The sequence below is a fragment of the Crotalus tigris genome, unplaced genomic scaffold (assembly GCF_016545835.1).
Source record: "Crotalus tigris isolate CLP2741 ecotype Arizona unplaced genomic scaffold, ASM1654583v1 scf7180000024116.2146003, whole genome shotgun sequence".
Classification (NCBI taxonomy): Eukaryota; Metazoa; Chordata; class Lepidosauria; order Squamata; family Viperidae; genus Crotalus; species Crotalus tigris.
The window spans coordinates 882,959-898,414 of record NW_024100393.1 but is presented as its reverse complement, the minus strand read 5'-3'; the positions used below and the strand labels follow the sequence as shown (position 1 = coordinate 898,414).

Here is a 15,456-nt window from a genome sequence, read left to right as displayed (position 1 = left end):
TTGTGATAGGTACTATGAGCCCTTATGAATGGTGTTTGTGATTACTGCATGCTGGTGCTTTTCTACTCTTAAGATGTGCCTTAGGAAATCTTAAAAAGGGCTACAATTGTCCTAGGTGTCACCTCAAGCTATGAAATGGACAGCAGATATATTTAATAATAAAAATATAAAATAAAATAGCTGTCCTGCTTATAACAACTATATCCCCTTTTCTTCACTGTCTCCTCATGCCCCAGAATCTTTAAAGACATGGATTAAAGTATGGGTCAAACTTAGATAGCATTAAAGTTTAGCTATAAGCTTGCTCTTCCATTATTATTTGAATTTGTTTCATTTTAATTAAGAAAGTTTTATTAAAATAGTAATTTTTACTGAGCTGATTTATGATGTCATATGCAATGTCTACAAATTTATTTGGTATCAAAATGTAAGACAATTATGGTTTTGCTCATTTGCAGACCACTGATGGACAATGTACCTATGAAAGTCATAGGAGAGACTGTATTTTACCAGAAGAACAGGGAAATATGGTGCAAGATCTTATTATATTCCTCACAAAACTTGACAATAGACCACTGGTAATTTCACTGGTTTTTTTTTTAACTGATTTGTTAAAGCTGTAATGTCCTCCTATTGCATATTTCTGCCTTATAAGCAGAGTTTTCAGAACCACGGAGCAGTTTGTTTATGCTTAAATAATTTAATTTATGCCTCATTTCAGTGTTAAGCTATCTGGGAACAAATTACATTGCACTTAAGGGCATTTATTTCTCAAAAGACATAGGCAGAATTGTGCTGTCAGGAACTCAACAGTTGGAAATAAACTTATAAAGACTTAAAGAATAGCACAGTAACATTTGCTGAGGCTTCAGTACTCTTAAAATTTGAAAGCTTAATGGCTCATATTCAAAACAGTTGACAGGTGATAACCAGTGCCTCCTTTTAAATGTCTTTCCATAAATTAGAAATATATTACTATCAAAGCCATCTAATGCTTTTACACGTGAGGCTTTTCCAAAAAGCCAGATTAACTTAACTTGCTTTCTTCCAGACAGGACTTGACACAAGATAGCTCAGAAAAACACAGGTTCTGCCTACACAAATAATACCATATCTGTCTCAGTGGTGCTGTCCTAAGAAACAATGTGCTGGGTTGGTAGATTTACCTACCCAAGGAAAACAATAATAACTACCTATTGCTCTAGGTCAGGGATCTTCAAACTTGGCCCTTTCGTGACTTGTGGACTTCAACTCCCAGAATTCCTCAGCCAGAATGCCTGGCTGAGGAATTCTGGGAATTGAAGTCCACAAGTCACGAAAGGGCCAAGTTTGAAGACCCCTGCTCTAGGTTATAATGCTGAATTTAGTAATTTGTCAGAGCCTGATCAGCGGAGAGGGAGAGCTCTGCTTTACTGGGAAGAAGCCTCTATCTCTTGCATCCATCGCAGTCACCCAATCACAGCTGTTAGGCACTGTGGATGGGAACATTTGCAGCAAAACCAAAGCAAAGCATCTATGAGGAAAAGTGTCAGGTAGCATGCAAAATGTGAAGTAGTGCCTTGCTAACCTACCCGTCAACGTCTTGGAGCTGGAGTTGTTGGAGTTCATGAGTTGATGTTGAATTCCTAGATTACTCATGTAACCTGTTAACACTCTGAAGCAGAAGCAATTGCTGCTTGTCTGTCCTTCTGATCCCAAATCCCTGTCTTTGGGTAGGTAGCTATAATGGTATGTAGGGATGACTGCGGGAGACAGGGCAATGAGACTGTACCAATGGAACAGTCATATAAAAGGCAGCTTATCCCACAGCAGGTATGTGTGGCGCAAAAGGCTTAGAAAAGACCCTCCCTAATTTGGGGGCTGTAAATGGGAGAGAAGCACTTTCAGACTAGCAAAACTATGTTAACATAACCTTTTAATAAAGTAGAATTAGGTCACCTGGTCATGGTTCCCTGTCTGGTATATGTCATAAGGCTGACAGTATTTGAGATAGCTTTGACTCCATCCACTCTGTCTATTGTACAGTTGCCTGTCAGCTATCACCCCACAGAGGACCAGGAGTATGTCTGCACTAGCTAAAAGCAAACAATAATTGCTGGGAAGATTGCACCATGTTGTATCTTCATCTCAACCACTGCCAAAGCATGACATACAAATGGCAAAACCTGTGTTGGAAACGCATGGCAAAAACCCTCTTGAATTTTAGGTTCAAAAGAAGGACCTGAGCTTCAGAAGAATCTGAATTGAACTGGTCTCAAATATGGGCTGGAGTTGACAGGAAAGTTGCATCATGTCTCCTTCAAAAACAGTTATTCAAAAACCCTCAAGCTGGATTTAAGGAGACATGTAAATGTGCTTATGTTAGCTATTGCCTATGAGCTAATGTGATTCACGGGATAAGAAATGAATCCCACATTCTTTTCTAATCTGAGCAAGCCTGGAGTCAAAATTTAATTATATATTCCAGTTGGTGTACAAACATGCATATGCTCCATTTTGCATATATGTGTGCTGCATTCATGTTACTCTGTGTAATACATCTTTATATTCTTTCTCTCCTAAAGTTTTGTATGAAGAATGATCCACTATGTTGGCAAATATTTTGCAAATTTGGAGACATGGAGAGTGGAAAGGAATCAACTGTTCATGTTCATCTTGAAGCAACACCTTCACTATTAAGCATAGTAAATATTTTAATCTTTGTGCTATCATACTGAAGGCTATGTAATCATATTCTTAAGTGTTGGAGAACCACAGACAAAATGTCATGTTTCAATACCAGATTAAGTAGTTGCTTAATATTTTTTCTCTGAATACCCTCAGTTGAAAAGCATTTAATTTTGAATAGGCTTAGTCCTATGTAGACTCCCATTTTACCTCCTTAGCCTCACTTATTATTTCATGTTGTTTTTATCTGAACCTTTACAGAGCAATTGATTTAAAATATTTTTTTGACTTCTTAACAATAGGATGAAGCTTCAGTGCTTACCTTTCAAATAAAAGGAGAAGTTTCAGCAAATCAAAATCCCAGAGTTATTGAACTCCACAAAAATAAGCAAACCACTTATGTAAGTATTATTTGAGAGTCAGACAGTAAAGGAGAGGAAACATTGGACAACTTAAGTATTAACCCAGATCTGCTTGGATTTATCAGACGGGATTTATCATTCGGCATTAGTGCTTGCATTATTTCAGCATCCAATGTCTATTCTGCTACATATAAAACAAGGGCTGTTGGGAAGAAGCACATGTTGTTTGCATCTATTTGCAAGAAAGCCATATTTGTAATGTCATAAATGCAGGATCTTTATTGCATGATTATTTAGTCAGAAATTGTACTGTAATCAGTGTTCAAGCATATCTCTGAAATCAGTGGCATTTTGACTTTTGTGAGATTTTTTTTATATATCTACCTTGAGGGCAAAAAAGTCACGGCTCAAATCCAAACTACTTCTGTGAGAAGCGAAACCAAGAGTATTCCAAAGCTGTGTTTCTACCTGGATAACTGTGTTGTTTTATTTTCTACAGGTCATTTTGGAGGGACGTCATAACCAAAAGACAAAACATAGTGTCAGTGTGCTGCTTATTTCAATAGGTTCCCTATTTGGAATTGCTTTGCTTTTGCTTCTTATATTAGTTTTATGGAAGGTATGTATTTCAGTTTTAATCTACACATTGGTGTATTTTTATGGGTTAGCTAGATACCCATCCGAAAGGAAAAAATATAGCTTTTCTAAACACTAAAAGAAATCAGAAATGTGCTCTAGAATACACAGCTTTTGCTGTGATCTTTATTTGGCATTTGGGAACAAATATGGTTTTTGTGCAGCTTGTTAACTTTAATGTGATTTGGGGAAATGATAGCATAAAATGGACAGAGAATTCCAATAGCCATTTGGACAGATGACAAGGGGAGGGAGAAATGAGGCTTTGGAATCATGGGGGAAAGTGGTTAGCAGTTATAAATCAAGAGATTTTAGGTTGCCTGACTTCCCAAATAAATAGCTTCTTGTTTCATTTTAAACATTTTGCAATTTGGGAAATGATATAGATTTAAGTGTTAGGGGGAGAATGCTTTTTATTTGGTTCATCCTTCTGCTGGATGAAATGTATCTGGTTTTTTTTAAATGTAAAAAATAAGTTTTTATTCGGGATGTTTAAACTTTGGTACCGTATATGCCGGCGTATAAGACGACTTCCGGAAGCGCTAAACTTGTCGCCAAAGACGAGGGTCGTCTTATACGCCGGGTCGCCTACTATGCCGGCATATATGGTATGTATTTTGAGTATATTAAACCACTGGGTAATGTTCTTTTTCTAAAATATAAATATGCATACATATTAGTGCTTTGAAATTGCAAACTTTATAACTATTTTTGGACCTCTGTATTCCAGGTGGGATTCTTCAAAAGAAAATACAAACATTTTCCTGAAGAAAAAAATGGAAGTGAAAGTTTGGAGTTTTTTAAACATATTAACAATGATACCTCAGAGTAGCAAGTTTGGTAGAAGTTAAGAATTCTCTGCTACAAGAACCATTAAATCTTAAGGTTCCATATCATATGTGAAAGGAATAGTCATCAAAATGGGCTTCCGAAAGCACAAATCATAGAAAACTCTGAAGGATAAAGATATTCAAGACTTCTAATCAAAAGGAAGGAAAAACTCAAAATGCAAGAACAAGGAAACACTAGGAATTGCTCCTTGGTTTTTAAAAAAGTACTTGAGAAGGAGCATTGTACTAATCATACTTGAATCGCGAATGTATAACCTCGCTTCCCAAGACATTCCAATGTACAGGAGGATGCTACATTAGCCAGTTTTAGTCTCCACACAATGTAGAGCCGTGTTCTCCCCTTCTAGTTCCTAAAATGAAACCAGTGACATCATTTTTTTAGATTTGCAAATTTAGTGGATGCTGACAATTTTTATTCTACTGTCTCCATCTTGCTCTGGAAATACTGGGAACCTCCAGGTAAGAACTATGCTTATATGTAGGACCTCTTCAATGAAAGAAGGGAGCCATTTTTTTTTATTTTTTTTTACGGAAGGGGAACAACATGCAATCTTGGATATCCCCTCCATTGTATCTGTTCAGACTTACCATGCAACTTACAAACCTGGAATATTGGCATTCTCTATCAGTAGGGACCCTGCTGATAGAGGGTCTTACTGGCAGAGAATGAGGGGTCAGTGGTGAGCAAGAAACTAACCTGGTTTGTGAGCTCTTCTTCTGTGTATTGAACTGAAAAACCAAATGACAGAATAGAGCTTTTGGATCAAGGTCTATATGAGATTTTTCTTGTGCGACTCTCAGCCATGTTTTGAGGGTTCTACCTGGCTGAGTTGGAGAAGTCCTCCCATTGTGTAAAATCAGGGAAATGGCAGTTACCACTCTTCCTCTTATGCAATCATTTTATTTATTTTTGTATTTTAAAGAAATAAAGAGAGACAATCTTTTCCTAATTTTTACATAAATGTATTTTTTGTACACCTTATACTGGTTAAGAATGTTTAGCATAAGACTTGAGATGGTGAAGTAGTGCACTTTAACCCCAAGGTGATGATTTGAACAAAACAGTCTATGACATCAGTTGTACCTCGAAAGCATTAAAGACTTAAAAGATTTAAAAGAACAATCTGTTCTATCACTGTATAACCCTACACTGTAAAAATGAATGATCACCAACATTGAACTAATAAAGTATTAAATAAAATGGAACATGAAGCTGTCAAATAGTTGTAGATATTTTTAAAGTGAATCTTTACAAACATCAAAATTATTAACAATTGGACTTTCCGTGTATAATTTACTTCTGAAGGCTGGCTTTTACAATGTTGTATCACTTACCTCTTTTGAAAGCCTAAGAAGACTTATTTAAAAATGAACACTTTTATTTAAAAATGAACAGTTTACTTCTGACAATCTCTCCTATACCCTCCATGTTAACAATGTAAATTTATCACTGTAATTTGCTTACTAATCTTTCATACAGAGGCTGGAGACCTCTATATTAGACATAAATGTTTGCATAGTATTTCCCACCTTAAAGTCCTACTGGGACTACTGAAATATGCTTGAGGAATTTCCTTGTGCTCCTCAAGGACATTGCAGTAGTCCCAGTAGGCACAAAATGCAGCTGGTACAAAATGCAGAAACACAGTTTGTAAATGTGTATTTGGCAGACGTAACACCGTTGCTTTGGGGACTGCAATGATTGCCAGTGTGCTTCCGTGTGCAATTCAAGATGCTAGTTGTCACTTTTAAAGCCCTTCATGAGATTTAACTGAAGGACTGACTTCTGCCATTGTTTCTGCCCAAACAATCTGATCATGCTCTGGGTTCTGTCACCCAAGGAATGTCACCATGAGATGTGCCTTTTCTGCCACCTGTCCTCCAGAACACACACTCCCTTGAGATTAGGATGGCCTCAACCCTGCTGACCTTCTGGAAGGCCTTGAAGACCTGGCAATGTGCATGGGCCTCAAGTCCCAAGTGTGTGAAGGAACCCATTTCCTGGTAATGTTGACACTGACAGATTATATCATCTCTTGGCTTCTATTTGTATTTCATTTCTTTTGGTATATATAGTTTTATTCACTGTTTGCCATGCAGAGACACTGGTTTGAGATGGGCAGCTATACAAATTGAATAAATAATTCAATTTTCAATTCAGAATAGAATTGGCAGGGACCTTGGAAGTCTTCTAGTCCAACCCCCTGCTCAAGCAGACCTATACCATGTCATACATGGGGCTGTCCAGTCTCTTCTTAAAAACCTCCAGTGATGAAACACCTAACAACTTCTGAAGGCAAGCCGTTCCACTGGTTAATTGTCCTCACTGTTAGGAAGTTTGTCCTTAATTCCAGATTCTCTCCTTGATTAGTTTCTATCCATTGTTTGTTTCTCTATAGTAGCCATAGCCAGCCTTTCTCATGTTTTTGTCTCCAGACCTTTAATCACCCTAGTTGCTCTCTGCACTTTTTCCAAAGGCTCAACATCTTTTTTTCTAATGTGGTGACCAAAACTGAATGCAATATTCCAAGTGTGGTCTTACTAAGGTTTTATAAAGTGGTACTTACTTCGTGTGACTTTGATTCTATGCCTGTTCATACAACCAAGGATTATAAACCAAACAGCTTTTTTGGCTGCTGCTGCACACTGTTGGCTCATATTTAAGTGATTGTCCACTAGGATTCCAAGGTCCCTCTTACGTTTACTGTTTTTGAGCCAGGATTTACCTAATATATACTTGTACCTTTCGTTTTTCCTGCCCAGGTGCAAAGCCTTGCTTTTCTCCACATTAAATTTCATTTTGTTGGATAGAGCCTATTGTTCAAGTCTGCTCAGACCCTTTTGGAAACTGAGCTTGTCTTTTGGGGTGTTGGCTATTCCTGCCAGTTTAGTGTCATCTGCAAATTTGATGAGTTCCCTTCTATTCCTTCATTTAAGTCATTTACGTTACATTATTTATGTTTATTTTAAATAATAAAATACTGGAACAGTGATAAACCTGTGAAAGTCTTCCGTGTGAATGGAACCATACATGAAACTCTTTTCTTGAAATTATTAAAGCAGGCAGGTCTTTCAGAAGCTGATTCCACCTTACTTTGCATTATGCAGAGACAACTGGGAGCAGCTGGATGAAAAAGAGGCAGCTGACTTAATCATTAAAAAGTACTACGTTGAATGCAGTCCCATTTATTACAGAACCCCTTTCAAAGGATCTGCACATCCCTGGCAATGTTAATAATTCTCTATGTATTAGAGAGCCAGTTTGGTGAGGTACCAGGGTAAAAACAAAGACTCCAGGTCCTAGTCCTGCCTTAGGCACAAAGCCAGCTGGGTGACCTTGGGCCAGTCATTTTCAGCCCTAGGAAGGAGGCAACGACAACCTTCTTCTGAAAAACCTTGCCAAGAAAACTGTCCAGAAAGTGTCCAATAACTGGACACAATTGAACGGAAGAAAAAAATTCTAGTCACATAGCAAGCAAGGAATAGACTTCGTAGCCCAGAGTAATGCACACAGAGTATGTGTGTTGATTGTTATTACAACTAAGAGAGTGAAAGAACTTGTAGTGAAAACATCCTACTATGTTTCCAGGATATGGTCATCTTCCAACTAGGTATACTTTTTACAAAATGAAACAATGCAAAGAATTTGGTGGTTTTGCTGGGTTTTATTTATGAATGAATTATATAAGGAACAAAGGCTTTATATAAGGCCACAATGTACAAATGCACCAATTTCTATTTCAAAAATCAGCCATGTTTAAATGTCTAGCTGATATGCCAACTTTTATTTTATTTACTCATATAAAATCATAATTCATAGCTAAGTATTTTAGTTGTTCTGCTTTAAAGAACAAATTGAAAAATATTCTGTTAGTATGCAGATATATTTCTATTTCAATTAAAAACTGGGTAATAATTTTATATATTAACTCACTCCAAATATCCTGTAAATTGTGAATTATTAGAAAGGAGTCCTTAAGATGTTCTAAAAAGGTCGCTGAATGCCCAGTGTAATGCATGGGTTCATTCATTATAATCAACTATTAGAAGACCTGAACCAGGTCCAGAACTCCTGATCAAGAGGCAAAGCTCAGTGATGGAAAACTGACTGTGTTCAAGTGAATTTTTATTTTGCCTTCAGTACAATGCTTTCCAAACTTTTCCCTTCATTACCTCAAGCTGCTTATCATAAAGGTGGTTGTTTTGTTTAACCCAATGTAGGTGAAACCCTTTTAGTTTATTTAAATGTCCCTGTTGTGATTGGGTAATGGGTACGTGGGTAATTTCCCAAAGAAAAATACTTTTATCCAATTTGGATAATTTAGTCTCTGGAGGAACTATATTACATTCTTGCAGATTCCTAAATTTCCATGAAATACAGTTTGAAAAACCCTGGTGTAGGGTGGGTGGGGCATTTTAAGTCAGATCATTCCTTGTATGGAGGAAAACATCCACTTGGGGGCAGTCAGCGAATTTTTTTCCCTCCTTCCATCACTTTGAGCCAGCTGTCTGAAAAATGAGTGTGCAATTTTAGGGATAAGCAACATCTAGTTCTGTCTAAAAACAATGCAGTTACGGCTATGAACCTAAAATAATTTTAACACTGAAAGAGCTGACTTCCCCAAAGTCTAAATTATTTCTCTAATGTAGGCAATCTCCCCTAATTATTTAATATTCCTGCAAATTTGTCAGAGCTACAGTTGGGTGATTTGCATACAAAACCCAAAATAGGAATCACAAAATATGTCTTGATCCAACCTGAAGGTGAAGGTAACAGCATTTGTCTCAATAAGAAAGTGGGTATTTTCCCATGACTCTGAATTGTGTTCTGAGTTGAATCTTGAGATACACTGCATACTTCTAACTTGAATCATCCAGACTTCCATAACTTTATGCAATTTTTGTCATATAAATATGATTGGGGTGGAAAGTAGGTAACTTTTTTCATAGATTATTTCTAAATACAACTGCAGGATTCTTTCAGATTATCCAAAATAACAACATTTCCTCCATACAGATTGATCAACTGGGGATGTACTCTGAAAATGCAAGAGAAACATAAAATAAATTATGATATTACTGCTTTATCTGAACATGTACTTTTTGTTCATATGTTTTTGAAAAAATACTGTTTAGGTAATAGAACAAAATAGAAGAAAAATAATTTCCTCTATAGTTCTCTTCATACAAATGGGAGGCCAATTTGGGGAAGTATTTGTGTGTAATTCATTCGTACAACAAATAAGTTGAGGAAAATGGAACTGATGGTGCCAAAGTATGGATGTATCGCTGAGTTGCAGAGAATTTGATAGTTATATTGTTTGTTTCTTTATTAACTTGTAACTCAAATTAGCTTCAGTCACATTGACAGGCTTTAAACAGAACGCATAAAGTCTAACTGGAGAATATATTTACCTTCAGATATATTTCCAACCAGCAAGGATATATACAAATACATAGCATTTGATTTTTAAAAACCTATCAATTGGGAAATAATACTGAGATATTTGTTACCCAACATTAAGCTCCAAACTGACATTTTCAATATGTGTATCTTAAAGTATTGGCATGCCAGTGTGTCTTCCCTAATCTAGTACACTTTGAAACTGGGTATACTGATAACAGACAATAAAATCCATAATGGTATAATTCAAGTCTATACATTACAGTTTGCATTTGGATGTATCTGCTTCTATGCAAATATGACATATAAATGTCAGGTAAAGACAGGCATGATTCTGTTTTCCCATTACAAGATGCTCTTTGCATCAAATGTTAAGATTTGGTTATGGTCCAAGAAGAGAAGGAGCCCATCATACAGCAGCAAACTACATTACTGCGAAACTTGAAAGAGACAAGTCACTTAAATACTCCAACTTTCTCATGATGCCTAGATCTGCTTAGGGAAAATATCCTTCTGCAAGAAATTAAAACCAAACACTGGTTCAATGTGAATTTTCTCATCCTGTGTAGTGTGGAAATATACCATACAAAACTTACGCTAAACTAAAAAGAACTACCAACAGTTGTAGTTCAAACATGACAAAATGTAATCATACCGGATATGAACTTCTGTTGCCCATTCCACTAAATCTCCATCTATATTCCAGGGATAAGTCTTTTCTTCAGAATCTATACAGTTTAGATTATCTGCAGAGATATGTTTCATTCCGGTTCTTGGACAGACTTTTACTTCTTCAACAATGTAAGTATCAATAAAAGGAAAGCTGAACTAAAATACAAAGCATAAATGCAACAGTTGAAAAATCTGGTATCTGCAAGGATTTGTCATGTGTCTGCTTCCATTACAGAGTGGAAAGCTAATGCTAGAAGACAATATATCTATGAGCATTTTAGCATTCTTATAGAAAATGGGAATGGGTTTTGGAGAATGGAATTTGCAAAACAAAGTTTCAATTTTTTAAAATTATTCTACATTTTGCTATGTGATTTTAATTTTTCTGCTGATTGCCACCCATTCTGTAAGATTGTTAAAATCAAGGAATAAAACTTAAATGGTAATCTCACTCAAAGGCATCTCAGGAAAACATGTATATGCTTAGTTCTGCCAAATCTACTTGGATGGTTGACCTTCCTTAAGTCATCTTTGGATACCAGGTTTATAAAATTGTGCCATTATAATGAACCATGCTGAATATCCATAAATTCTAATCTATATTTCCCAAATTGTAAAGCAGGAGTATCAAACTTGCAACGTCATGTGATCTGTTGCGACTTATTGCGACATTTTTCCATTGCCGGCAATGGGGTGGGTGCGGTTTCAGTATGACGCATCCGGCCCGTGGGCCGGCAATTTTGATACCCCTGCTGTAAAGAGTTTATCCTTGGTACTTATTACTTGGTTCATACAAGTACTATGATACATCCCATTGTGAAAATATGATCACAATAAAGAGACTCAGATTCTTCTCACCTCCCTCTGCAATCCAGATATATTGTCTTGAATAAATGCTGGATAAAAATGTTTGCTATCATATTTTGTATCACTTATCTGGAATATGTTTACATGGTTGTGGTAAACCATAATTTCTAAGAGTCTTTTGGTTCTTCCTAACACTAGCAGCAACTTCAAAAATATGGAAGCTCAGACTATTGTTTTCATCACAATATATCTATCTACATAAAGCAATCCAATAATCAGAAGCCAAGAACAAATCAAGGCTCCTGTTTTGGTTTGTTATGACAATGATAAGCTGAGGTAGTTTACTTGGTTCAGATATCAAAATAAAAAACCATGGAAGGAAATACAATGGTTTATCTAGTCACCTCCATTGTCAGGAAGAGCCATACGCTCTAGGACTTGACTAACTCTGGATGTGTGTGTGTGTAAGTGAAAATAAAAATAAAAAACTATCTACAAAATGTAACAAGCTTTCACTTGCCCTAAATATTGCACAGTCTATATTTAAATACAGCATTTGGGATTTTAAAAAACTCAATTTAGCAGATTTGTACTATAGTATCTCCTGTATATAAAAACCATTTATAATAAAACTGCAACAGATGGACAGAAATAGGCTAATCGGCTTTAGTCTGATGATTTTCAATATCAGAAAAAGGTAGGCTAATGTATTGTGACAGGAAGTTTAAGTCTCTTTACAAAAAACATTAACATCTTATATTGTGAATTTTCTTCCACCTTAAATCTTTGTCTGGTTTTATTATATTATGTTTTAAAACATGTGATTTTCCTCCTCATCCTCCTACTTCTTTCTCTGACTTTTGGTGAATGCGGCTGCTAAGAAAATTTAAGTCAAATAATGTCAGGTTGCAAACGCAAGAGTAACCCTTTACCTGGTTTTTCTCACTAGCATATCTTTTCAAATGTTTAACAAATTCTTGCCGGGAAGTATTCCTTACAGTTATAAGAGCTATGCTTCCATCATCCAATCTAGAAATGACACAGTTAAATTAAGCACGAGTTAAATAATGCAATTAACCATGAATTAATCAGAAGATGATACAGTATAATCAGGAATCTACCTTAATAACCTAAGTATTTCATCTCTTTTAAAAGTAAAATAATATTCAGTGGATGACATTGTCAACCTTAATTGTAAAAGTAACTGCATAGAATCTGCATATGACAATATTTGTAGACGTAGCTTTTCTCTGCACAATTGGCATACTGGAACAATAGCCAATGACTGATAGGATTTAAGATGTAATTAGAACTGTGCCTTGTTTTAGTTTATTTTAACTTTGTAGAGCCGGTAAGATTTTTTTCCCCCATTTGTTCAATTGTGTCCAATTCTCAGAGACTGCCTTGCAGTTTCTAGGCAAGATTTTTCAGAATTGGTTTAACATTGGCTCTTTCCTAGAGCTGAGAGGAGTGGATGGCCCAAATTCACCGAACTAGCTTTGTGCCCAAGATGGGACTAAAACTTGTAGTTGCCTTGTTTCTAGTCTGATGTCTTAACTACTACACCAAAGTAGTGCGATGTAAGAATAGTTGTTTTTATTGTTAAAAAGAAATATAGTATAATTTCACATTAGTTGTATTTTATTTCCCATTCATTTTTTAATTCTGAAAAAATATGAAAAATTATTTTACAAGAAAATAATTAAAAACCAGCCAAAACGTTTGATAAATTTTCAAAAACGTCCAGGTAGTTACAAATTACGAGTGACAGTATCTGTGTGTATACATAAACACATACACACACACATACATAAACACATCCCTAGAATTCAACATTTGAAATGTATTTTATAAATATTACACATGAATAATGCACATACCATCTGTCAAAAGTAAGAATCATAATGAAATGTGTGAAACTGATTTATTCAGAAGGAACTATAAGTGATGGGAAATTTTGATATTACACATTTTATCAAATTTTGAGATGTCTTAGATGTCACAAGTTGTCTGCCAGGACTGAATTGAACCCATTCTTTCAGATTTTGCAGCCAAAAAATGCCAGTGAGTGTACAGAATGCATGGAATATTTATTATAATTACCGTAGTAATATTATTTATATATTTTAATGAGGAAATCAAAAAATATGTGAGGTGTTGCGGATAACTATAAGTGTATATTTTCCCCAAACTGAGAGATGGTAGCATATAAATTTAATAAATAAATTAAATAAAAATATTTTATTACACAATTAATTAAAATAAATTTATTCCCTCACTTATTTTTACCATCTTTTTCTGTAACCTCAATTTTCTTTGCAGAGTTATCCTCATCCATAACATTCAAAAGCTGGTGCAGCTTTTAGCCTACCCAAAGTTATGCAACTCTAAATTAAGGTCTTACAACTCCAAAGTGGAAACATCAAAAGGCCTCTAATTTTATTTCATTTTTTGAAGGTTTTGATTAATTTTCATGATTTTGAGCCTTCTTTCCTTATCACTGTGGCATTTGAAATTGCTAAAAGTTATACTTAGGGAAGCAGAGAGGGACACAGATTCTCCCTGCCTGCTGATATTGGTGAATAATAGAATTAAGAAGAGGAATCTACTGGTAGCAGCTGAACTAAGTATGTTTGGCAAATGTCAAAGATTTCCCCAAAAATATCAAGGTTGAAATTAAATTCTGATCTTTCGTTGTCAGTTTGTTTTGCTTTTTCTTATGCATGCAGGTTTTCCCTTCAGCACTTATATTTAGCTTTCACAATAACTGAATTTAATCAGTGAAAACCAAAGGTCTAGATTTCCCCATTAACAAAGCCCAAAGGAGAATATTACTTGTGACTACCACTTAAGTCAGACTTCTAAGATAATTTAATCACCATAATTATCCAATGATTATTCTAGATGGATGACCGCATCTGTATGAGCAAAAACTGATTACAATTCCCAAAGATGCAGAGTCAACCAGTTTAATTTTTTCATCGTGCTCTCCCAACCCTGAGGTTCTAGATTGCGTGCAATTCTGAGGAAGCCAAGCTTTTACAAGAAGATGTTAAGGAATTGGTTTAATTCCACAAATTCTTACTGACCTGGTATTAGGTGCCAAACCTCTTGGTGCCACTGAACAGAGACAAGGGATTGCCATAATGCTCACATTCAGGAAGTGACCCTGGATTCTCTGCCACTCATCTGTGCTGTCTAAATATAACATACCGTATTAGCTTCAAGTAATCCTAATTATGTTCTATAAGTGATTAAACTTGCAGACTTACCTGGTTTAACTCTCCCTTTCTTCCTTCTAAAAATAATAATAAATTAAAAATCACTGAAGGATGACAAAATAAATAAATAACACACAACTTGCTTATCATGTGAAAATAAACATCTAACACTGAATAAAAGAAAACAAAAATGTATTTATGAAAGAAAAGCTTTAAATCCTGTATTAATCACATAATTTGAGTACACATTTCATTGTTGAAGTAAACATGATTATTTTTATTAATATTTTAAGACAAAATATACTAATGATAAATTACTTATAGCATAGCAAAATCTAAATGAAACATAACTCCTTAATATTGCCCTCAGGTATATTACATTAGCTCTTTTAAGAAAAAAACAATGCAGAATGCAATATAACAAACATTAGCAACCTTTAAATCACGGGTGTCAAACTTGCAACGTATCGTGATTTTTTTTCCATTGCCAGCAATGGGGTGGGCACAGTTTTGGTGTGATGCATCTGGCCCGCAGGCCGGCAGTTTGACACCCCTGCTTTAAATGATATGAACCCTTCATAGTTAAATTAACCACAATTAATATTATGGACAAAATGAAGTTTTGCATTCATCAACCTCTTGAGTAGTTTACTTACCTATCATTTTCTTGTGCATCTTGCTGTAAATGCTTCAATGGAAGGAATGATATTTCACAATCTTCTGGTCTATGGACAGAACAAGGCTTAGTTCCATATGAAAAAATATACAAAATATATGTCAAGGTCTGAATATTGAACAGTACTGTATATTAGAATTTATACTAGAATAACTGCAGG

General features: G+C 35.4%; 2 protein-coding genes across 10 annotated transcripts in view; one reads left to right on the top strand and one right to left on the bottom strand.

Annotated features, from left to right (window-relative positions):
* Positions 1-5,722, top strand: part of ITGA4 (integrin subunit alpha 4) — a 45,952-nt gene extending 40,230 nt beyond the window's left edge. The window contains exons 24-28 of the mRNA XM_039322526.1: positions 459-578; positions 2,565-2,684; positions 2,970-3,068; positions 3,529-3,648; positions 4,396-5,722. Coding sequence (XP_039178460.1) covers positions 459-578; positions 2,565-2,684; positions 2,970-3,068; positions 3,529-3,648; positions 4,396-4,497 — 561 coding nt within the window. The 3' untranslated portion in view covers positions 4,498-5,722. The remainder of the gene's footprint in view (positions 1-458; positions 579-2,564; positions 2,685-2,969; positions 3,069-3,528; positions 3,649-4,395) is intronic.
* Positions 5,723-8,166: 2,444 nt separating this feature from the next.
* CERKL (ceramide kinase like) overlaps positions 8,167-15,456 on the bottom strand; it is a 38,461-nt gene continuing 31,171 nt past the window's right edge. For 8 of the 9 annotated variants that reach the window (XM_039322515.1, XM_039322516.1, XM_039322522.1 and 5 more), the window contains 6 exons: positions 15,277-15,345; positions 14,672-14,697; positions 14,489-14,597; positions 12,332-12,428; positions 10,576-10,748; positions 8,167-9,555 (listed from right to left, as the gene is read on the bottom strand). In XM_039322515.1, the coding sequence (XP_039178449.1) occupies positions 9,474-9,555; positions 10,576-10,748; positions 12,332-12,428; positions 14,489-14,597; positions 14,672-14,697; positions 15,277-15,345 (556 nt within the window). In that variant the 3' untranslated portion in view covers positions 8,167-9,473. Of the gene's footprint in view, positions 9,556-10,575; positions 10,749-12,331; positions 12,429-14,488; positions 14,598-14,671; positions 14,698-15,276; positions 15,346-15,456 lie in introns of those variants that run through there. The other variant, XM_039322519.1, reaches the window with a different exon arrangement.